Source organism: Mesoplodon mirus, assembly GCF_964341445.2.
Source record: "Mesoplodon mirus genome assembly, chromosome: 15".
In the NCBI taxonomy this organism is placed as follows: Eukaryota; Metazoa; Chordata; class Mammalia; order Artiodactyla; family Ziphiidae; genus Mesoplodon; species Mesoplodon mirus.
Window position 1 is genome coordinate 18,558,372 of NC_138991.1, and position 24,675 is coordinate 18,583,046.

General features: G+C 41.1%; 1 protein-coding gene across 3 annotated transcripts in view; it reads left to right on the forward strand.

Moving 5' to 3' along the window:
- Positions 1–24,675, forward strand: part of CHD6 (chromodomain helicase DNA binding protein 6) — a 219,925-nt gene that overhangs the window by 111,715 nt on the left and 83,535 nt on the right. For all 3 annotated transcript variants that reach the window (XM_082645551.1, XM_082645553.1, XM_082645552.1), the window contains 10 exons: positions 7,657–7,719; positions 8,533–8,591; positions 9,267–9,384; positions 13,363–13,449; positions 13,653–13,787; positions 17,662–17,783; positions 19,046–19,289; positions 20,479–20,655; positions 21,322–21,465; positions 24,396–24,651. In XM_082645551.1, the coding sequence (XP_082501677.1) occupies positions 7,657–7,719; positions 8,533–8,591; positions 9,267–9,384; positions 13,363–13,449; positions 13,653–13,787; positions 17,662–17,783; positions 19,046–19,289; positions 20,479–20,655; positions 21,322–21,465; positions 24,396–24,651 (1,405 nt within the window). The remainder of the gene's footprint in view (positions 1–7,656; positions 7,720–8,532; positions 8,592–9,266; positions 9,385–13,362; positions 13,450–13,652; positions 13,788–17,661; positions 17,784–19,045; positions 19,290–20,478; positions 20,656–21,321; positions 21,466–24,395; positions 24,652–24,675) is intronic.

Sequence of the window (24,675 nt, forward strand, 5' to 3'; positions counted from 1 at the left end):
GCAATTATGAAAGTTTAATGCTAATAGACAGCCAACTCATTTCCAAAGCCTCTCCTAATTTGTCCAGGTACTCTGGCTCTGTGTTCCCATAGCACTTGCTTTATACTACTATTCCCATGTTGTATTGCAAAATCTCTTAATATCATTTATTCAAAAATATTTATTGAGCACCTACCACTATTGAGCACCAAGGACTGTTCTAAGTGCTGGAGATAACATCAAGGAACAAAAGAGACAGAAGTCCCTGCCCTCGTGGAGGGAGCCTACAGCAAATGGAGAGGAGGCCTGCAGCATACACACAGCCGATCTCCTCCTCCAGACATTTGCCAGATTTTGAACCTACGTGGGATGGAAAGCCAAAGGGCTAAGCCCAGAACCTCCAAAGGGTAGAAATAACTAGGGAGAGCTGATAATCAATCTGAAAATAATAAAATTGTGTAGTATGTCAATGGTGGTAAGTGGTATGGGAAAAAAAAAATCAGAATAGGCGTGATATGGAATTCAGGAATGAAGCCTGCAGTTTTAAGTAGGGTGGTCAGTGTTGACCTCACAAAGGTAATATTTGATCCAAGAAGTGAAGGAAGTAAAGGGGTGAGGGAGTCGTGTAGGGAGAAGAGTGTTTCAGGCAGAGGGAATAGCGGAGTCCCGGAGGTGGAAACGTGCCTGGTGTGTATGAGGGACGGACAAGGAGACCTGAAAGGTGACAGAGGAGATGAGAGGCTGGGTACACATCCTGTGGGCTTCTGTAGACCTTTGGGAGACTTTTGGTTTTACTCCAAGTTAAAAGAAAAACATTTTAAGCAGTTTAAGCAAAAGAGTCACTTAATAAAAAGGGCCATTCTGAACGTCGTGTTGAGAATGGATCAGTGGGACAGGAGTGGAAACAGGGAGACTACTTAGGAGGCAGTTGGGAATAATCTGGGTAAGAGATGAAGGTGGTCTAGACCAGGGTAGAAGCAGAGGAGGGGGTGAGAAATGGCTGGATTCCTGATGTACTTTGAAGGTAAACTCAACAGGATTTCTTGGCTGATGAGATAGGGTGTGTGGAGAGGAAAGAACAGAGTCAGGATTACAGCAGGATTTTTGGTTTGAACACCCAGAGGGATAGAGTTCCTCTTAACTCAGCTGGGGAAAACTGTAGGTAGAAGGGGTAGGGGTGGGGGGTTGGCTAAGAGACTAGGAGTTTAGTTTGTGGACATCTTAGGTGTGAAATATCTCTGAGATATTCAAGTGGAGATGACAAGTAACAATTAGATAAAAGAGTCTGTAATCATAGGAGAGGATAAATAAATATGGCAGCCAACACAACGTAGCCAGTATTTAAAACCATGAGACCAGATGAGATCACCAAGAGAATGAGTATAGATAGAAAAGAAAAGAAAGCCCAAAAACTAGGCCCTAAGGAACTCCAAAAATAAGAGTTAGTGTTGGAGGATTCTATTCTCAGGTAAGGGTATAGTAGGGCATGGCAGGCCAACACTTGCTGAAAGGGGGGAAAAAAGATAAATTGCAAAGGGCATATTTTTAAAGACATCAGATAGCTGTGGAAGCAACAAGAATTAGATGAACTAAAATTCCAGACAGAGAAGAGCTATTCCTAGATGAGCTGACAGTTGCTGACTGTTTCTTCTCTGGAGGCATTCTGCAATTCTGGGCAGGGGCTGAGGATCAGGCTGGGCCCAAACAGAGACTATTCTGGGTTGAAGAGAAACCATCTGACCCTGCTGGTGATTGATTATGCAGGGCTGGTGAAATGATTGGAAGCTAAAGGAATTCCCAAAACAGGGAGCTTTCCCCTGGAGACGTTTGATGAATTCTGGGGTAGCCCAAGAAGTTGGTGGCTCAGCCAGAAGGCAGATTGAAATCTCACAGTCTCACGTTACTTTTAGGAGATAAAATCTCACTAAAAGGATGGGTCTACTGCAAAAAAAAAACCTGACTCTCCCTTAAGAGAGATTTTTAACCTGCTTGGGATTGGAGACTTCAGGGCTCAGGAGTAAAAAGACCTGCTGGACTTACAGTCAATGACCTTGGACATTCATACTCAAGGAACAGGTAAAACAAGAGATGGACTGAATCTTAACAGTAACCCAGTCCTGACCAACAGTCCCTGATTGGACCAACGGGACCCACTCCTTCTCCCTGTTTGTCTAAGAGAAAATAGGAAACACTTGTAGTAGAAGATATTGTTTGGAGCTGCTATGATTCTTTTATTCACAGTACTCATCATACAGTAAAAAATTATTAGACATTCGAAGAGGCTGGGAAATTGACTGAAAATCAAGAAAATAAATACGTTAATAGAAGCAGACCCCAGACGATCCAGATAACAGAGTTAGCAGAAAAGAACTTTTAAATAACCATGATTAATGTGTTAAAGAAAATAGAGGAAAAGATGGACAAAATAAGTTCTAAAGTAAAGAATTCCAACTGAGAATTGAATCTATAAAGAGAATCAGATCAATACTGTAAAACTGAAATTTTCAATTTATAAAATTCAGAACACAGTGGATGAGTTTAAAAGCAGATTAGATACAGTAGAAGATAAGATTGGTGACTTTGAAGACAGATCAACAGAAAGTTTCTAAACTGACACACAGAAAAAAGAATGGAAAGAACAGAGCAAAGCATAAACGGATAGAGACAATTGGGGTGCAGTGAAAAGGACTAACACGTACATATCTGATTAGAGTCCTAGACATGGAGGAGAGAGTGAATCAGAGGAGTGTTTGAAGATAAAATGAATGGCGAGAAATTCCTATAAACTGATGAAGATATCCACCAGTACATTCAATGTCAGGTAACCCCAAGCAGGAAAAATGTAAAAAAGAAAACCATACTAAGCATATCTTAAACTGTAGAAAACCAAATACTGAAAGAACATCTTACAAGTCAGTAGATAAAAACTGACAGCCAATATTATATTAAATGGTGCAGTATTGAATACTTTCCCTCTGAATTTGGGAGTAAGAAAAAGATTCCATTATTCTCATTTATATTCAGAAATACACTGGAGGTCCTGGCTACTGAACTAAGGAAAAAGAAAAAATATAGGACTTCCCTGGTGGCACAGTGGTTAAGAATCCGCCTGCCAATGTAGGGGTCACAGGTTTGAGCCCTGGTCTGGGAAGATCCCACATGCCACGGGGCAACTAAGCCTGTGCGCCACAACTACTGAAGCCCATTCACCTAGAGCCTGAGCTCCACAACAAAGAGAAGCCACCTCAGTGAGAAGCCCGTGCACCGCAATGAAGAGTAGCCCCCGCTTACTGCAACTAGAGAGAAAGCCCGCGTGCAGCAACGAAGACCCAACGCAGCCCAAAATTAATTAATTAATTAATGAAAGAAAAAATACAGGCATGCCTCATTTTATTGCTGTTTGCTTTATTGCACTTCACAGATATTGCACTTTTTTTTTTAACAAATTGAAGGTTTGTGGTAACCCTGTGTCGAGCAAATGTATTGGTACCATTTACAATATAGTAAAAAAAAACAGAACAAAACTATTTCTATAAACTAGCAACATCAAATCAGGAAAGGAAAATTGTAAAATACCGTTTATAATAGTATCAAGGTATTAGATACCCTGTAATAACTCTCAGAGGATACAAGCCTTCTATATGAAAAACATTGCTGAAAGAAATTAAAGAAGACCTAAATAAATAGAGCAATATATGACATACATGTATTCAATATTGTGAAGATGTCTATAGTTCAGTCCCAGTCAAAATCTAAGCAGGGTGTTTTTCTGATAGAAATTGATGATGGAAGTACAAAAGACCTAGATTAGCCAAGGCAGTCTTGAAAAGGAAGAACTAAATTGGAATACTTACCATAATCCAGACTTTGTAATCAAGCCACAATGAAGACAGGGTAGTGTTGCCATAAGAACAAATAGAACAATGGAACAAAATAGAGTGGTATGTACTGCCCAGCATGGCTTGTATTTAGCTGTGTGTGGCTATTAAGCACTTGAAATATACCTAGTCTGAATTGAGATGTGCTGTAAGTATGAAATACACAGTAGATTTTTAAAGAGTTAGTGTGAGAAAAATAATGTAAACTATTCCATTAATAATTTTACATTGATCACATTGAAATGATAATATTTGGGGTATATTAGTTTAAATAAAATATTGTTAAAATCAAGTTCATCTGTTTTTTAATGTGGCTACAAGAAGATTTACAACCACATATATGGCTTAATGAATGACATTGGTGGCAGCAAAGATTCCTTAAACAGAACACAAAAATACATAAGAGAAAAGATTGATAAGGTGGATTACATAGACCTTCTGTTCATCAGAAGATACATTTACAGGTTGAAAATGCAAACCATAGATTGGTAGAAAATGTTTGTATGGATTGTGACAGAGGACTCTTATTGAGAAGTAAAGATATATATTAAACTCTCGAATATAAAGAACTCTTGCCAATCAGAAAAAAGGAGTATTTTTAAAATAGGCAAATGACTTGAACAGGAGCTTCACAGTGAGTATATCCACATGGCCAATAAGCATATGAAAAGGTGCTCAGCATCCTTAGTTATCAGGGAAATGTGAATCAAAGAGATGATAATGCACATCCACTGGGAATGGCTAAAATTTTCAAGACTGACAGTTATCGAGTCAGTTGCAACTCCCATACACTGCTGTTGGATGTAAAAATTGTTACAGCCACTTTGGGAAAAGTTCTGACAATATCCATTAAAACTAAACATGGGCTTCCCTGGTGGTGCAGTGGTTAAGAATCCACCTGACAATGCAGGGGACACGGGTTTGAGCCCTGGTCCGGGAAGATCCCACATGCCTCGGAGCAACTAAGTCCGTGCACCACAACTACTGAGCCTGCGTTGTAGAGCCTGAGAGCCACAACTACTGAGCCCGCATGCCTAGAGCCCACGCTCCGCAGCAAGAGAAGCCACCTCAACGAGAAGCCCACATGCCGCAACGAAGAGTAGTCCCCGCTCACCGCAACTAGAGAAAGCCCATGCGCAGCAAGGAAGACCCAGCGCAACCAAAAATAAATAAATAAATTTATTAAAAAAAAAATAATAAACATATAACCAACCTCATAGCCTAGCAATTTCACTCCTATGTTATATCCAAGGTAACTGAGTGCATTTATGTGAACATTGAAAGCAACCCAAATATTCCTCAGCAATAGAATGGATAAATAAATGGTGGTGTATTTATACAATAAAATACTACACAGTAATACAGGAGAATGAACGAAACACTATATGATTCCATTTACATGAAACTTAATAATAGGCAGAACTAATCAATGGTGGTAGAAGTCTGAATAGTGGTTACTTCCAGTGGGGGCATGAGGGTCTTCCAGGATGTTGGAAATGTTATATAACTTGATCTTGGCAGGACTTAAACTTCAACAACTGTACCCTTGAGATCTCTGCATGCTGTATGTATGCCATGCCTCACTTAAAGCATTACGTAAGCATGTCTGGCAGTTCCTTGATGATGAAGACTGTAGCTCATTTATTTCTATAAGACCAGTGCATAAACACAAAAGGCACTCAATAAATAATGTGGGAGAAATTTAGGAAGGAAATGAAGTAGGAAGTTAGGAAGGAAGTTGGTTCATTAATCTAGTTTTTTGTAACCCAGCCCCTGTTCCTTTGTTCGCTGTCCACCTGTCATAGTCAGAGCTCTGTTTGGCTGCAAGGTTGGGGTATTGATTTTACTGCTCAGGAAAGTACATCTAGCTTGGGCCCTTTGCAGTTACCCATCTGTACAGTAGAAGATAAGTCCAGGTATATGGAGAAGGGGGAGACTTTTTAATCACATGATATAGATTAAGAATAATGCTTTATCTTTCCTTGTGTATTTCCATCTGTGTCTCTTTTCCTCTTCCCTGTTGTTTAGCATTCAACCAATATTCACTGATCACCCACTGTTGCCTGGCTTTTTCAAGGTATCTAGCTACATTAGTGAGTAAAATAAATAAAGATCCCTGCCCTCACAAGGCTTATATTGTAGTGGGAGAAGACAGGCAATCCACAGTAAGCTGCCTCCTTCTCCTTTTCTTACTTGTGCAGAAGAATCAAGCAGAAGAAACATACTGACAGGAAAACAAAAGCTTAATCTGTATCCCGCCCCATCCTTCTATTGTATGGTAGGCCCAGTTCACTTGTCTTCTGGTTGAGCAGTGGAAAAGACTTGTCATTTTGGATTAACTTCACAGTGCCATGTGTCCAGGGGGACGTAATAAATATTTGTAGCCTTTGGGAGCATCTGTCAGTTCCTGCTGATTCCCATACTTCTTTTCTGCCATCCGCCCTACTCATCTTTTTTTACCATCACCTTTCTGGGAAAAGCTTCATTTAAGTTCTTAGAAAATATGTTTTCTGTAATGGTATGACTTTGGGACAGTTGAGCCCTAGAATGGGCAGTGAGATGCAGCATAAACCATCCTTTTGGAAAGTTCTGATAAGGAACCCAAATAGTTATTTTGAGAGTTAGGGTTGTTGTGATGAGTGTTCTTTTCATATACTGTTCTAAATCTCATATTGTGATAAATAGTGGGTCTGGAAAGGTTATATAGTGCATATGAAACGATGGAAATAAAACTGCTCAAATAAAGTCCGAGGAAGAACATTTAACAGGAGAGTTGTGACCCAATGCATCCTTTTTTTTTTTTTTTTTTAATGTCCATCAAAGGAAGAAGGCAAATAGACTCTGGTTTATTAATACAATAGAATATTATACAGCATTAAAATTGAATGGCTAAAGCAACATGAACAATATGGATGAATATTGGCAATATCATATTAAGTTAAAGAAGATTATATCCACCATGACACCCTTTATATAAAGTTAAAACAAAATAAAATTTTAAAGAAATATTTGTATATCCAGTGCATCCTTTTTTAAGTTCGTCGTTTTTTAAATGCAGATTTTTTTTTTTAAGTCAAATACTCTGTAGAAAGAGATTTCATGGAGATTAGGAAATGTTGATGTGTATCCAGGGCAGAAAGGAAGGAGTTAATTTGTTTCCAGTTGGGATTTGTAGTCAGTGGATGATCAGTGAAACAGAAAGCCATTTCCAGGTACAGAGGAGAAAGATGGTACAATTTAGTAAAGAATAATTATACTTTGCATTTGCATAGCGCTTACTGTCCAAAAAATGTTTTCACATGCCGTTTTATCCTCCCAGTAACCCAGTGAGATATGTGTTTTTAACTCCTATTTTAATAGACTTGGAACTAAGAGGTGTTAATTGACTAGCCCAAAGTCAATAGCTGGATTGTGTCAGAATTGGGACCCTCTGATTCTAAAGCCCCCAGGCTCTTCTATGTTAGGCCTTTCTGAAAATTGATGCAGCAACATGTAAGCAGTTTTGGCAGAGAAGGGAAGTCTTAGGGTCAATTTTAAAGATGCTAAAGGCAGATCTGAAGCAAATCAAGAAGCAGAATAACTTCCCTGCTCACTTGGGAGGGGAAGGTGATAGGGTGTTATGCCCAGAGGTTAGAATGTGTGTGATCTTTTGATCACTCTGTGGGCTGATAGGAGGGAGACCTCAGTACTCAAAGGTGAACTTTTGGACAAAGTAGTGCCTATTACAGTATTTCTTCTAGAATTATTTCATGGCTCCTGTGGTGCCGTAATTGTCTCTCTCTTTAACCTCCATCTCCAGGAGCCTCCAGAAGATGACGCAAACATCATTGAGAAGATCCTGGCATCTAAGACTGTCCAGGAGGTTCGTGGCTGATGTTTCTGGCTTGTATATCACTAGCGCAGTTTACGCCCTCTGTGGAGAGATGTTTCTGGAGTGGTCATTCTTGGCTGGACTGAGAGCTAGGCAAGAACACTGTTTGGCTAGTTGACACTTATTTTCACCTCCATGAAAGATTTTAAGACATAAAATTCTGAAATATTTGAGTATGGCCCAGACCGATGTTTTTTTTCCTTATGATCCTAGCAAAAGGTATTGATCCTTTAGTTGCCCTAGCCCACTGAAAGTCATCAGAGGGCCAAGAAGAAGAGATGGGAAAAGACTCCCAGTGAAAACATCTTTTCCTTTCAACATCTCAGGGCTGTGCAGAGAACCTCTAGAGAACATTTCTGGCGTGAAAGAGTATGCCGGTGCCAGTGAAGGCATAGTTTCATCTTTACCTCAAGTATTTATGAAAGTAAACTTCCTTACCTTGAGAGTGAACATCACTGGAGTTTGTGGGGGGCGGTTGGGAGGACGCCAGAAATGCATGTCCTCACTTCTGCACCAGCTCTCAGAGCCCTGGGCCAGTTTGGCTTTATCAGCTGAATGCTCTCCCAGCCTGGACCTAAGAATGACACCAGGAGGATCATTTTTTTTTCTAACCTTATAGCTTACTGTGTGTTCAGCCTTTAGAAAGCCTGCTCCAGACCTGTCAGAAAAAGAGCTGGGAAAATGAAAATGTCCTCGAGAAATATGTTCTAAAAGCAGGCAGAAGTATTGATTTACCTTTTTCGTTTGACACGTAAGGGTGATCCATGGGGAACTGGGCTGATAACTGCTTGCTTTTGGTTACAGGTTCACCCGGGAGAACCCCCATTCGACTTGGAGCTGTTCTACGTCAAGTATAGGAATTTGTACGTCTATTTAATGTATTATTTGTATGTGTATTTTAAATGAATAGAACTTTCTTCTTTCATCACACCATTATCTTTTATATTTTCCAAGAATGGCCCCTAAGGCACGACCCACAGACCTTGACTGGCTCAAGTTCACCTTAGGTGGCAGTGCTTTACTTTGGCTGCGTGTAGAACCACCTGGAGAGTTCTTTAAAACTACTGAAGTCCTTGCTGCACTCAAGACCTTATACTGCACTCAAGGCTTATACTCTGGGAGTAGTTCTCAAGGATTGGCATGTTTTAAAAACTCCCTCTGCAGTTTCCATTTGCACCCAGAGTGGAGAACCACGGTCCTATAGCCTATACTTTTCTCCCCACTTGGGTTTTTCTTTCTTTCTCTGCTGTGTGCCCACTTTCACTAGTGTGCCTTAACGATGGCCTGCCTATACCTGCCCTCCCTCTGCTCTGAGCCAGTTTCTCTAGAAACCACAGAGTGACCAGTTGCTTGGAAATGCTGCATTGTTTTGTATTCTGTTTTTGTCCCGAAGGGCAAGGCCCTTCTAAGCCCAGCAGTTCCACAGCAAGTCACTCCACTGCTGCTGTGTTAGACGGTCACCTGGTTATTGAAACACTTTAAAGCTTGATGGTTTGCTGGTTCTGTGCTTGTCTCACAATTTGTGTGTCTTTGGATAGTTCCTACTTGCACTGTAAATGGGCCACAATGGAAGAACTCGAAAAGGATCCTCGCATCGCACAGAAGATCAAGAGATTTAGGAATAAACAAGCCCAGATGAAGCACATTTTTACTGAGGTGAAGCAATATTTACTAATTTGATCACTGCTTTTCTTGCGGTATTAAATACTAGGTTTAAGTTTCTTAAAGTTGAAGTCCTGTATAGATCTATTGCTCAGGTGTCTGCTGATTTGTGACAAGATTTGTCCAGCTTTAAGCCAAAGAAAACAAATTATCCACCAAGGAATAAGGATCAAACCTTATAAACTGATAACTCATAAGAACGTACAACTAGGTCACGTTCTAGGGCAGAATGTACACACAGAAGGAATGTGCACACAGTTCTTTCATTTCCTCCTCCCCCCTCCCCAAAAGGGCAATTCCAAGAAGACTTAAAGTTTGGGTGTAAAAAATAAAAACAAAGCTAAAATGTTAGAAAATAAGTAAATAAATGTATAAACTTGGGTATTTCTAAGTATGGTACCTACAGCAAGAGGAAGGATTGATGGATTTGGATATCAAAACATCTGTAGTGCCTGTAAGTTAGAAAATACCACAAATACATCTTTAAGTAAGTACATAATGTACATAGACGTATTCCCTAATTACGTACGTGCACACATACATACAAGGCATACATTCTTCTTATTCCAGTATGGAAACCTTATTTACATTTGTATACACACATGCATGATACACATACCTATACACATGACAAATAGCTTTAATGATAAGAAATGCTCTTCTAGTTCAAAAAGAAAAATACAAAATCCCAAATAGAAAAAAATGGACAAATTAATGGGGAATTCAGAAAAGAGGGGAAAATTACTTATCAGCCATACAAAAGTGTAGTCAATTTCACTAGCAGTCAAAGAAATGCAAATTAAAATGGGAATCTTCTAGTTTCCACGTATCAAATATTTGAAGGTTTTAAACATAAGGGTTTCCCACTGCTGGTGAAGGTGTAGGGAAGAGACACTGTCGTCGTCACAGGTTGGGAGCATAACTTAGGATGACCTGTCAGGAGAGCAGGATGACAGCAGACATCACATGTCTCAATATTTGCCCATCCTTTGTCTCAGCAGTTCTGTTTCCACCATTGATTTTAAGGAAGCTATCAAGTCTTTGTGCAAAGACTTAGCTGTGATAAACAGTTGTTTGTATTGGTGAAAAATTGAAAACAAACCAAATGTTAGATAATAGACACTTGTTAAATTATGATACATCCCACAGAATGCAATACTATGCAGCTAGTAAAAATGATATTGGAGGACAATTATTAACGTCATAGGAAGAGGCTTAGTGATGTTAACTATTGTTAGTTGAAAATGTCAAGCTCTTATATGAGACAGTTCCATTTTGGGGGGTACAAGAGAGAAGAATCACCATAATAATGCATAGAAAATGTCTGAGTGTATGTGAAAATGATGACGTAATTTTCTCCATTTGATGGGATTGTGGTGATTTCTATTTTCTTTAACATGTAATTTTTCAATTTTATACAGATAACTTATGGAGAAAAAAGCAATAAAAATTATTTTTTAAACGTAGTCACAAATACTAGACCTTAAGAGTGCACTGAGATGCCATCAAATTTTAGCAGATTGCTGCACATTCTTACCAATTCATTGTTCATGTTGTACTCCTTTTCCTCAAATGACAAAAAACTATTTTAGGATAATGTCAATATGTGTTCTTTTTGTCCCAATATGGAGTCCTTTTTCTTTAGTCTTAACGTTTGGCCCCAGGCCTCTCCAGGATTGTTGTAAAGCCTTGAGAACAGTCTTTTATGGCATCGTTCCTCTGTAGAGAATTGGAAAGGAAGGACTAGAATTGGAAAAACCATCCTGAAGCCCTGTTGGATACTCTCCCTCGGTTCTTGGAACTTCTTATTCACGCCTCTATTTTAGTGAGCATTTGCAGTGTAGTGACTTGTTTACGTGTCTGTGTCTTCCATTTTGAGCCCTGTGAGACAGACAGGGCCACGTCTTCCTCGTGGTACTTCCTGTCTGTGGTACTAGGCGCAGGGTCAGTGGTCAGTCACCACTTGTTTGTGCCCAGGTAAGGGAGGAGGGTTTTCTGTGCCACTCCTGCTTCAGACCCTTCAGCACTTCCTGTTGTCGTGGAATAAAGTCCAAACTATTTAATGTAGCCTACAAAGCCCCATGAATCTGGTTTCTGATTTATTCCCAAGGGAGTGATTTTTCCCCCTTGGTTGGGAATAGAAAATTGTGTTAGGATGTGTAGAAATACTATAATGGGAATTCATACTCTTGGGGAAGGAAAGGCTTTTGAGAAGATTGGAGGCCGTCATGAAAGGAACGAGGGGTGAGAATGGGGAGTAGTTGCTGTAACGCTGTCTTCAGTCTTGACCTCGTCAACATTTTTGTTAATAACTTGCATAAATGATATTCTTATGAATAAATAATAACCTAGTTTTGAATAGAGCTTCTTCATACCCATTATTTCCAGCCGCTTTATGAGGTAGCCGGGGGCGCTTGTGAAGGAGAGTGGGGTTGGAAAGGCTGTGAGTTGCCACGCCCCACGGGGCTGGAGGCCTATGAAACCCTGACTCCTCAACACCAAGCCCAGTGCTGGGAGAATAAATGACAGAATCAAAGTTCAGGTTTACCTGGACAGGCGAGGATGAATGAAATAATGAAAATGGCCATAAGTAAATGTAATGTCACACATTGGTATTTTAAAGATCTTTACAACTTTGGAGTGGGGAAAATGACCAGATAGCAGTTTGCCTTGGGCCAATTGCAGTAGCTCCTTCAGACTCAGTATCCTCCATTTATGTAAATCAGAACCCCTAATACTATCACCCTCACAGACTACCTGGGAGGATTAAATGACACAGTGTTGATAGAAGTGCTAAGCGTGGTGCCCGACCCATAGTCACTCTTCCACAGAGGTTAGCTCTCTGCATCACCAAGGGATCTAAAACGTGGCATCTGAAGAACATTGAACACCTGGGGTTAGGGAGGTGTTCCGATAGGGACGAATCAGCTTTGTTACTGCTGCTCTAGAGGAAGCAGTTCACACCAATGAGTCAGTTACAGGAGGAAAATTAGGCTGTAATTTAATAGTAATAATGATAAAGATCATGATGCTACTACTGGACAGGCAGAGGTAAAGCTGTCTTGGCAGTGGGTCACGCCTCAGAGGGCAATAAATTCCTGAACACGGGGATAATTGAATCCGAGGCTGGATTTGCCAGGGATGCTGTAAAAACAGGTGTTCCTGCGTTGATTGGAAGATGAAACTAGAGAGCTCCTAAAGTGCCTTCTAGCTTAAGGGGTAATAAGAACATTCCTGCACTTCAGGAGGAGGGCTTCTGGGCAAGAAAGACCCGGGTAAATGTTCTGATTCATGTGGCTTTGCAACCTTGGTCACGGTACTTATTTAACCTCTCTGAGTCAGTTTTCTCATCTGTAAAGATAATTACGACACCTGCTACTCCATAAAGTAGCTTATAGGCTAAAATGAAAGCACTGGACACACATTAAATATTTCTAAATCTTATTATTTTGTAAGTACACTTTTTTTTTTATTTTGAAGCGTAGTGCGCCAGTAAGCAGTCCTAAGGGTACAGCTCCAGTGAATTTTTGCAAAATAAACACTTCTGTGTAACCAGCACCTAGATCGGGAAATAAAACATTATTGGTACCCCTGAAGCCCCTTCCATGCCTCCTTCCAATATTAACTGTTATTGGTATTAAGAAGAAAAACAAACTGTCATTCTGGGTTTCCGAGGGATATCTCTGGAAATCCTCCTCGTGCTGATTCTTGCTCAGTACTGTAATGACCAACAGGAAAGTCTCACCCTGGTGGGGCAACCTGTAAGGTGTGGTCGTTTCTTTAAATTCAGTCCCGAAGGAGGATTTGGGGACAGTGCAGAAATGTCGGTGAGGTGACTTTTATTTTCAAGCGAACCTTTTCATTCTGTGTTTCCCGCCCAATAGGGCGCAGAGGAGGGGTCACTTAAAACACTGGATGCTGGGTTGGAGGGGTGGGGGACACTTCTTAGCTCTTCTTTTTTGTTTGCCTTAGCCTGACGAAGACTTGTTCAACCCAGACTACGTGGAGGTTGATCGCATCTTGGAGGTGGCCCACACCAAGGATGCAGAAACCGGAGAGGTGGGTATTGTGCTGTTTCGACTCTTCCAAAGTGTCTTCGCTGCTTGCCGAAGATATTGTGCACGTTTCGTTAACATGTGGTCCTTGTTTTCATGGCATTCACGTGCTGTATTGTAGGGAGGTTTTCATAGGTCTGTCAGTGTAGGACTGATTTCCTGTAATGTAGTAGAAAGAATGTAAGTGTCTCTCCCATTTCCCACTAGGAAGTGACGCATTACCTGGTGAAGTGGTGCTCACTGCCTTACGAAGAAAGTACATGGGAGCTGGAGGAGGATGTGGATCCTGCGAAAGTTAAAGAATTCGAATCTCTGCAAGTTCTCCCTGAAGTTAAGCATGTGGTAATGTACCCATGTCACTGTTTGGCGCCTCTTGTAACATGTGATTTTAGGAACTTGGCAATCCTGGGTGTCCCCTTGGCTGTGCTCCTTAGTGGTTCCTGTGGTGTCTTATCACTGGTCACTCCCATTGAAACCGCGGTTCAGGGTGTGTTTCTCCCCACATCACACTTTACTAGCACTCAGGTCAGCTTTATGTCTGGGCTCTACTTTGATGTATGTGACATTTCAGAAGCTTGGCTATGAGCTTTGATTTCTTGGTGTATGGCTGTCAGATGGAGTCAGTAAGATAGAAGGTAAGAAATGCCTGGCTTGGGAAAGAAGCTCAGTAAGTTGTTAGTATCTTTCTTATCCCTTGCTCCATTGGTGATCTCTCTTCTTCAGTTTTATCCTTTGCCTTTACTCAAGTGGAATATTCTTACAGGGAAGAACTGTCCTTCCTCTATAGATCGCTGGGACTTTGCAGATAAAACATAGGTTTTCAGTACGTTTTTGCTGAATTGGTTTGTTTTTCTGATTCTGGATTATTACCACCAAGCTGCAAAAATGTCAAAGGAGGCAGAATTGGGATAGAGCCCAGTTAAGATGTGACTAAGTTGGGAAAAGAATCAGAGCTGTGAAAAAATATAACTATAGACTGGAATGATCATTTTCTATTTTTTTAAATCACTATTTTTATATGAAAAACTCTTATCCAGTTCCTTATTGTTGTTTTTATATATATCACAGGGAAAGTTGGGCCTTCAAAGGCAAGACTTTGACACTGAACTTAGATCCCCGTCAGAGTCCATCCAAAAGCAGTTTTGCTTTTGTTTCTTGATTCTGAAGGGTATAGAGGTTTCTTGAGATGCGGAACTGTGATTAGAAACCTGTGTATTTTACAGTGTTTGTCTACATAATTGATTAATGAATTTTTCTCTCAACCCTCTCCTATAACAGTTGTCCATTTAAAATTCAATTTGTTAGTCATTTACTAAGCACCTGCTGTAGGTTGATTCTTGGTTGGGACAGAGTAAGAAAGTAGGTCCAGGCCCTGCCCCAGGAGCTCACAGGCTGACGGAGGACGCATGTGTGTGCAGGACAAATATGGCACCAGGCTAACTGGGGCATGTGGCCCAAAGCAGAAGCAAACCAGTGGGGGAGCAGAGAGTAGAGAGAATTTCATTCTGAAGCTAATTCTAAGTTATCATCTAGAAGTAATCAAGAGTCTTACTCTCTCAGCCTGAATCCCACTTATTTCTTCAGACTGACTACATGCACTTGGCGAGAATATGAATGCAGGTGTTTTCAGTCAGTTTCCCTTTTCCTTTCCTTCTTTGCTGTTATGATGCTCCTGTCCTCCTCATCTCTCAATGAGCTATGAGATCATTTCACACCTGTCTCTTTTGGTTTCTAATTTATTTGTTCTCTCATTTAAAAGGTATGTTTTGACATTTTTCTCATCCTAAATTGGAATGGTAGCTCAAAATATAATTAAAGTTGTCTTTTTATGTTTTAAGAGAAGGGCTGGCTCCAAATGATACTTTAACTGAATAATTTTTTTTAAAGAGGATCTTATCCTGGGCTTTGAAGTTTAGAGATAACCCTACCAGTCTTGATGAATAGGACATTCCATCACTAAAAGCTTTTGGGTAAAAAATTGGTCACATGTAGGTCAGATATGGAATTTTGGGAGAGCAAGAAATGAGTGTCAGTAACGGTTGTGCAAAGAGAGTAGCAGTCATTTAATAGTCAAGACCCACCTTGGAGACTCCAAGAATCAGTTCTCTTTTGAACTTAATAGTAGCCACTAAAGGTTGTGGAGCCTTGGGGTAAGTTACTTGCTGTAGTCTGTACCACTTAGGAGCCAACCAGACTAGGCATCGGGAATCTCTAGCTGATTTCAAGCCTTATCCTTAGATGGCTGAAATTTCTGGTCATGTTAACGGTGATGTAAAACTAAAACCTTTAGCATGGAGAAAGAGGGAAAACCCAGAGGAGTGACTGGGTTAGAGCGTGATGCCTCTACATCAGGAGCGCTACCAAAGCAGCAAAGTAGAAATCTGCAATGCTAGGAGTGAGCCACTTCAGTCGCTAGAGATGAGGAACATTCCAGGAAGTCTCCCCATAGTATCTAGTAGAGTAGAGTGCCATTAAAATGAGTTACATGGACTTCGGGGATCCAGGCTGAATGATTCCTATAGGTTGAGAAGGATGTTAATTTCTTTAAGGGAACAAAGCAAGAGAGTTTCTATAGGAATATCTTTGCTTAAGAGCTTTCTCTTTAAAATTTATTTTTTGACATAATAAATTATTTTCCCCTTTATTTCTGAAAACACCTGTGCCTATGTGCTGATAGTAATATTCAACAGAGTTCTATTTCAAGAGGCTTAGCCTAACTACAGCTATAGTAATTTTGTAGGTAAGTTGTGGTATGTAAGTTTCTGAGAGACCACACTTTCAGTGGTCTGAACAGATTGGACAGATTACACTTATCTCCAAATATCAGTGATATGAAATGATTGGGGATATTTTATTAAATATCACAAGTGAAAGGCTTTGTTTTAGTTAATAGCATATTTCAGGAGTAAACCTTATTGTAGAAGTACCAAAGTAGAACTACCAAAGACTACAATTGCTATTAGAAAAGCTACAATCTCAAAATTCTCATTTATGTAACTATAGGCATAGCTAAAAATTTTTATTTTTAAGACCTTGAAGTGTCAGCTTAGGGGCTCAATTTGTCTAGAAGCAAAATAATCAAGTCTATGTCCAAATAATATAAATAAACAAAAATTTTAGGTGGGAAGACTTAATACCTAAAAATAAAAATTTCCCCCAGATTAATCAAAATTCCAATAGAATTTTAAGGGAACTTGAAATTGATTCTACAGTTATACAGAATACCAAATAAGACAGAATAGCCAAGACATTTTTCTTTTTTTTTTTTTTTTTTTTTTTTTTTTGCGGTACGCGGGCCTCTCACTGCTGTGGCCTCTCCCGTTGCGGAGCACAGGCTCCGGACGTGCAGGCTCAGCAGCATTGGCTCACGGGCCCAGCCGCTCCGCGGCATGTGGGATCCTCCCGGACCGGGGCACGAACCCATGTCCCCTGCATCGGCAGGCAGACTCTCAACAACTGCGCCACCAGGGAAGCCCTCGCCAAGACATTTTTGAAAAACAATTCCCCATCAGATATAAAGCTGTAGTAATTCAAAAGTGTGGTTTTATTGCAATAAGAGACAGTGCAGTAGGACAGAATGAAGACTCTGGATAAAGCTCCCTGGATATATTAGAACTTATATGATAAAAATGGCATTTCATGTCAATAAAGATCAATTACATTTAGAAATTGGTGTTTCATATGGGAAAATAAAGTAATAAGATTGCTATTATGTTCATGGTGAGTTTAAAGAATTTACAGTTTTGACTATATAGGCTTTTGGCTTTACTCTAGAAACTAATCAACAAAATATTTGACCCACTGTACTTTCCTGAGCTGATACCACAAGGACAAATAGCAAAAAAAAAATTCTGTCTATAGAAAACTAAAAAACCTGACTAATACTGGCTTGTAGGGAAATTAAAATGTAAGTGGGAGTGATTTCTAAGAGTCTCAGTAAAGCAATATAATACTTATCAAGATTTTAGGTGGGTCTGTTTCTCTTCTTCATTAATTGCTTGCAAATTTTATAGAGGTGTTCTTAGTTTAATCTGCTGAAATCTAGAAAATACAGGACTGGCTCATTAGTCAGAAGATAGTAGCTGCAGTTTGCAGCCAGCTGTAGGACAGCGTTTGAGATTTACCACCTTCCCCATCATTGCCCTGTGTCCCTCTGCACATTTTGCTCCTGAAGCATCATTCTCTGTGTCTTGTGCTCTCTGCTCCCCTTCCCTAGGAGCGACCGGCCTCAGACTCCTGGCAGAAACTTGAGAAGTCTCGAGAGTATAAGAACAGTAACCAGCTCCGGGAGTACCAGCTGGAGGGGATGAACTGGCTTCTTTTTAACTGGTATAACAGGTGCGGAACCAGAACCGGTCCTATCTTCAGGGATGATGTTTCTACCAGATGTTTGTGCCTGGAAGGAGATTGTGGGCTTAGCCCGCGTAGAGTAGCAATAGCAGAGTGGCAAGGGAGTGCATCGGAGCCACTGGTTTAGTGGTGATCTTTGCACATCAGGCATACCAGGACTTTATTTTTTATGTCAGATTTGGTTTGGTTTGGTTTCTCCAACCAAGAGGAATGATCTTTAGACATCACTGACTTTGTCCTTTTTTTTCTTTGCCAGTCTGACCAAAAGGTTGGGCTCAACCTAGATGAAACAAAACCCAAAAGATCCTTTAAAACTGTATTTTGTCTCCCAGTCTTTAGCAAAAGTTGGCTCTAAAGGGGAATGGATCTGGATTCTAGCCCCGACCCTGCTACTTGTTTGTGAGCCATGGGTGGCCTAGACTTGTAATACTCAGTTTTCAACCCTGTGCTTTAGTTCCTATCAGAATCTAAATGAAACAGATGAAATTTGAGAAAGATGGGTTGAGATTTTCTTAACATTCTAGAGTGTATCCCTGGTGTTGATTTTTAAAGACAGTATGTAGTGGAACAACACACCAAGCTGGGACTCTGGAGACCTGTGTTCTAGCCTTGTCTCTGCCACCTATTCACAGTGTGAGTCAGGGCACGGCTCACTCAGACACTCCAGGTCTGGGGTTGCCCACCTGTACAGTCAGGAGCAAGACCGGACAGGGGCCACACTCTTCCGGGGTCACACTCTTCCGGGGTCACAGCTGTGTGCAGTCCGTGATTCTGGGTCACCACAAGAGACCAGCGTTTTTAGCTCTTGATACGGAACTTAGTATGTGGGTTAAAAGTTTGTCCTTTGATAACGCAGGTAATAGACAATGAGAATCACGCAACTTATGTTTCTGTTTTTGCCTTGGCTTCCATGAATTTTGTCAGGTAGAGAAACTGGCTTAGATTTGAGGCATTTCTTTTTTCTCCTTGTTTCAGTATTATTTTAATTTTTGGTATTTTAAAGTTTATATTTAAATGGACCTATTTCATGTATTTTCTCACAAGTTGCAATAGTTCCTTTTTGGAAGTAGGCAGGGTGTGAACAATGATAATAGAAACTTGCTTCCGTTGTATCTCTGGAAAATGCTGATACAACCTTCACTGCTGACCTTACAGGTCAAGGTACGCTTCTGAAGTATCTTTTTATTTATAACCAACCTCTGCCTCTTTCCTATATTGAGGGTGAAGTATCTGTGTTTCTTACTCTGCAGAAAAAACTGCATTTTGGCTGATGAGATGGGCCTAGGGAAAACCATCCAGTCCATCACATTCCTTTCAGAAATATTCCTCAGGGGGATCCATGGCCCTTTCCTCATCATCGCCCCGCTCTCCACCATCACTAACTGGGAGCGGGAGTTCCGGACGTGGACAGAGATGAACGCCATCGTGTACCACGGCAGCCAGATCAGCAGGCAGATGATCCAGCAGTATGAGATGGTGTACCGAGATGCACAGGTGAGCCCTCCACCGGTCACAAAGACCTGGGGACAGCTTTCTGACGTCATGGTTCAAAACAGCCTTTCTGTCCCTTGTCTTCCAGAGTTTAATGCCCTGCATTGGGTTACTGTTGGCTTACTCTGTAGAGTCACATGTTTACTGCGGTAGACTTCTTACTCCTTCCTGGTAATTTAATTTGTGATAAAACATAGAATTGGAGGGCATGCTTTGCACTCTGACATATACCAGAGGCTCTTTAGGACACGGAAAGCTTGGCTTCTTGGTTGGCTTACGAAGTTGCTTTTACATGCAGAAGGTTTTATCTGAGCTGTTACGTGCTCAGTGAAGAAAGCGAGCGGGGGAATTCGTGTACAAAGGAAGGATTCTCAGCCAGGGAGTCTGGAGAGAGAGAGAGAAGGTTAACAGATTTGACATGGAAGGATAAAGAGAAAACAAATGGTTAAAGGCACAACAGAATTTTTTAAGACATTTTTGTTAAGTATAATCACTTTGCTGAGTATCCTTGTATGTTTGTCCGGAACACTGGTTTTTATAAATAAGGTGAAAATTCAATGAACTCAGAGGAAAGGCAGTGCTCACCCCAGAGGTTTCACAGACAGCAGGAGGAGACACTGAGAAGAAATTTTAGACGTGCTGTAACGTGATGAAGCTCTGCTTTTTAAAGCGATGGCAGCACTAAGACAGGCTGGAAGACAAACGTGTGTTTTACCTGGTAGCACTTGTCCTGGGTGAATCAGGATCATGATGTCGAATCTGTTCTAGAACCCAAGTCACAAGGTGAAATTCATTTTACCTGAAAAGTAGCAAAGAGGGTTTCCTTGGGCATTCAAGCTATGCATAGACCAGCTTCTGGCTGGGAATGTGTGAATCAGCACCCATCTGCTTTCCTTATCATGACAAGTAAGTAAATAAAAAGCTTCCTTTCTCGGCCTTCCATACGGCTCCTGTCTCACTTTTGTGAGGGTACGTGCTCTCTTGCTTTTGTTTCACTGATGTAATGGGGTCTCTCTCTTCTCTAAATAGCTGGTTCATTCTCGTATTCTCTCTCTTCTCAACTGAGGAGGAAGTGCTTATTGGCTCTCACCTCGGTCCTAGCATTTATAGTACTGCCGCCTCTAACCCAGCCGGTAACCCCGTAGCTGGACTCTCTGGCGTCAAGGTTTGTCTTTGGTTCTGTCACCCTCAGGGAAACCCGCTGTCAGGAGTCTTCAAGTTCCATGTCGTCATTACAACGTTTGAGATGATCCTGGCAGACTGCCCAGAGCTGAAGAAGATTCACTGGAGCTGTGTGATCATTGATGAAGCCCACAGACTGAAGAACAGGAACTGCAAACTTCTGGAGGGCCTGAAGCTCATGGCCCTGGTGAGAGTTGGCAAGCTCTTTGCATAAACACAGGCCCCTTCTGTTCGCAGTAGAGGAAGCATTCTTTAGCCATCTGCATGCAGCTTACTTGTGCACAGTCTGCTCACCCTAGGTTTTCCTTTTGCCCACTATGGCTCTGATGGTGCAGGAAGCAAAGTTTTTTTGTTATGAACTGAGTCAACAATTTGGCCTTTGCCACTGATTCCCAGAGGGACCCAGGGAAATCTTTAAATACTATGAAATTTGTGACCTGGACAGGTAAGATATTTTGGCTCGTTTCCAGGTCCCTGAATGATGTGGTACCAAAGCTGATGGCCTTCAACATTACTCCTTGGCACAGTGCCCAGTCTGTGGGCAGGCGCTCCATAATATCAAATGAATGAATGGATGAATGAATGGGTGCTTTAACTAACGTGAAATGCTCCTGGGCTCAGGGATGTGAAAGGAAGGTTGATCTGTTTATTGATGTTGTCACACTTAATCTGTAGAGTCACATGTTTTATAACCAACCTCTGCCTCTTTCCTATATTGATGATGAAGTATCATCATCTGGCAAAACAGAATTGCCACCAATAAAGCCCAGAATGCCCTGGCATCATTTTCCCACCAAACCCTGCTGTTTTGGTGGTTCAGACCCTGTTCATCCCGTGCTGTGAATCCATGCAGGAACACAAGGTGCTGCTCACAGGGACGCCCTTGCAGAACTCGGTGGAGGAGCTCTTCAGTCTGCTCAACTTCCTGGAGCCGTCACAGTTTCCTTCAGAGACTGCTTTCTTGGAGGAGTTTGGAGATCTGAAAACAGAGGAGCAGGTAAATAGGAGCCTGAAGGATTTGAGGAGACAGTGTGGTAATGACCTTCACCATCAAGGGAAAAACAAGTCACCAGGGGGACAGGAGTTAGCAAGTTCTCACATCCCTTGTAAAATGAGCATTGCCTCCTTTATTTAATTTGTTTATGTTGAAGAGGATAAACTGATTATTAGCAGTTCTTATTACTCCAAAGAATAAATGAATCAACATCCAAAATGCCTTATACCCGGCCTCTCTTGCCTTCACTGATCTCATATGTAAGTTCAGTGATTTTGTTCATAGCTCTGGCCTCAGGGGCTTGCTTCCCTCCTCCTCTGCCTTCTTCATCCTTCATCCCTCCTCCATCACCTGCAGCATGTTTCCAGGCTCATTTTCTTGAGTGCAACAAAATACACAGGTAGTGAGGAAAAGAAGGCAGGTGTGTATACTAGAGTAGTGGGCAAGTTCAGTTTTGTCCAAATCAACTAAATGTCCTGTTTTCAAAGATCTGGTCCTGAGTCTAGCTTATTAGACTCAAAGCTGTTTCAAAACAAACCAATCTATCTACTATGGGTAGAAATCTCAACTGGACATTGCAGAAATAAGGCAGACAAGTTTAAATGCTGTAAGAGGAACAGTTAATAGAGCTGAGGACTTTTAAAGGCGAGAAAGGTCACATCTGTTTGGAAATTAGGAACGACTTCATGGAGAAAGTATAATTTGAGAATAGACTTTTAAGGGTGGGTAAGTTTTCAGTAGGCAGAGAGAGAGATGATGATGACTGCTTTGCATAGGAAAAAAATAATCATAATCAGCCATGGAATTTATTCAGTAGTTGGGAATCATCTGGTTGAGCTGGAAACAGGATGGATGAATTGAGGAGTATGAAGCCGGAGGAGTTTAGCGATATATTGTGGGAAGATCTTGAAAGACATGTTGAAGGGTTTGGTAAGCATTAGAGAAGCAGTGCAGGGCTTTGATTGCAGAAATGACATAATTAGTTCCGCTAAATTAATCTAGCAATGGTGTGAGAGGGGGTTGGGGCCGAGAACTTGGGAACTGAGAAGGTTTGGGAATTTCACTAACAGAGGAATCAAGAGTACACTCCGTGGTCCCAGTCTGTTTGTTTCTACTTCTGTGGCGAGTCAGACTTTGAGAGCAGTGAATAATCAAACTTAATTCCACTTCTCGACATTCGTAGTACCTATTGATCTTTCAAAAGCCAGCTCCAACCCTCTCTCCATTTTTGGACCATTAGAAATGCATCCTCTTCTCTCATTGCACTTATTTTGTGGTATGCATTTTTTCTTCTTCCTAGACAATAACCTCCTTGAGGACAAGGCCCACATCTTCTGCAAAGTTGTGTTTGTTGTATTGACCAGCACAGTGTCTGGCATGTAGTATACTCTAAATGATTCAAGGTATGAACCAAGTGAAGGGCAAAAGCTGAATCCAGCATGTGGCAGATTGGCATTTGTCCCTGTCTTTAACGATTACCTAGCTGTGTCTCTCCTCTTTGGGTTCTTACATGGTAATTCCTTATCCATTTGGGGGATTACATCCCTAAGTACCATGATTGCTGAAACAAAGCATTCATTAAATGGATTAGATTTAACATTGGGGTTAGTTAGGAGCAAACCACAAAAACGGCACCAACAGTCTATATATCTGGTTATAAAGTAAAGCATATTCATCATTGTTTCAAACCTGCTCCAGGAAGTACCTCTTCTGAATCACTTTATATTTCATCAGGAAGCATTGGTACAGCCCACAGTTTATTTCTGCAGAATCTACCCCTTCTGAAATTTTTATGACTTGAAACTTGATCTTTTGCACTTGCCTTTTCTCTTATTTTCCCACCAGGATTCATCTAACTGGTATCATGTTTTAGCTCAGGGTGAACTCAGGTGCCTTGACTTTGAATCCCTTCTCTGCCCTCTTCTTGGGAGAGTGAGCAAGTCCCCGTGCCAGTGCGGTCAAGTGCGTAGAGATCTGCTGTCCAGGCCTGGACCGTTAGGAGAAGAACAGACAAATCATAGCAAAGCATACGATCAGGCTCAAAGTGCCCCTTGAGATGACAGCTTACATGATGGAGTGGGAGGGTCACCTTACCGCATTAATGCTCTACATATTTCTACCCCCAAACTTGTTTGCTGCTATCGTTATTTAGATGTAGGAGGAATCCTTTTCCAGATTGCCTCTGCTCCTTTTTCTTTTTTTAATTTGATGTAAATGACAACAACATTATATTAGTTTCGGATGTATGGCATGATGATTCAGTATATGTAGTATATATTATAAAGTGGTCACCACAATAAATCTAGTTAACATCCATCACCATACATGCGTAAATTTTTTTTCTAGTGATGAGAGGTCTTAGGATCTACTCTCTTAGCAACTTTCAAATATACAATATAGTATTACTAACTAGAGTCACCTTGCTGTACGTTACATCCCCAGGACTTATTTATTTTATAACTGGAAGTTTGTACCTTTTGCCCACCTTCATCCATGTTGCCCACCCCCAGATTCCCTCTGCCTCTTACTTTGTTCTTTCAGCATCTTCCCTTTGTAAGGTATCACTTGTACATTCTAACGTGGCTTAAAATATTCCTCAGGTAATTGCTGCACAAGTGTGCGTGTGAGAGAGAGAGGTTTGTTTTCTCCATCCAGAAGAGGTCCTGTCTTTGTATCTTTCTCCCTTTGTACCTTGTAAGGTTGCCACATAGGTTCTCAGTAATTACTTGTGAATTAAAACCAGATCGCTTTTTTCCTTTCAGTCCTATTATAAGCTCATCATGTTCAGGGATCAGGCATGATCTTTCATTTAACCTGCTGCCACAGTACTATGATTAGATGCCCAAGAGATTGTAGTGAATGTTGGAATACCCCAGTAACGGTTATTGAATCGGGATCGGGGCAGGTGAACAGGTCTCGTTTTCCCTGGACAGGTGAAGAAACTGCAGTCTATCCTCAAACCAATGATGCTTCGGCGGCTGAAAGATGACGTGGAAAAGAACCTTGCTCCCAAACAAGAGACGATCATCGAAGTAGAGCTGACCAATATCCAGAAAAAATACTACCGTGCCATCCTGGAGAAGAACTTCTCCTTCCTGACCAAGGGGGCCAATCAGCACAACATGCCCAATCTCATCAACACCATGATGGAGCTGAGGAAGTGCTGTAACCACCCCTACCTGATCAATGGTGAGTGGGGGACATGGGGCAGGC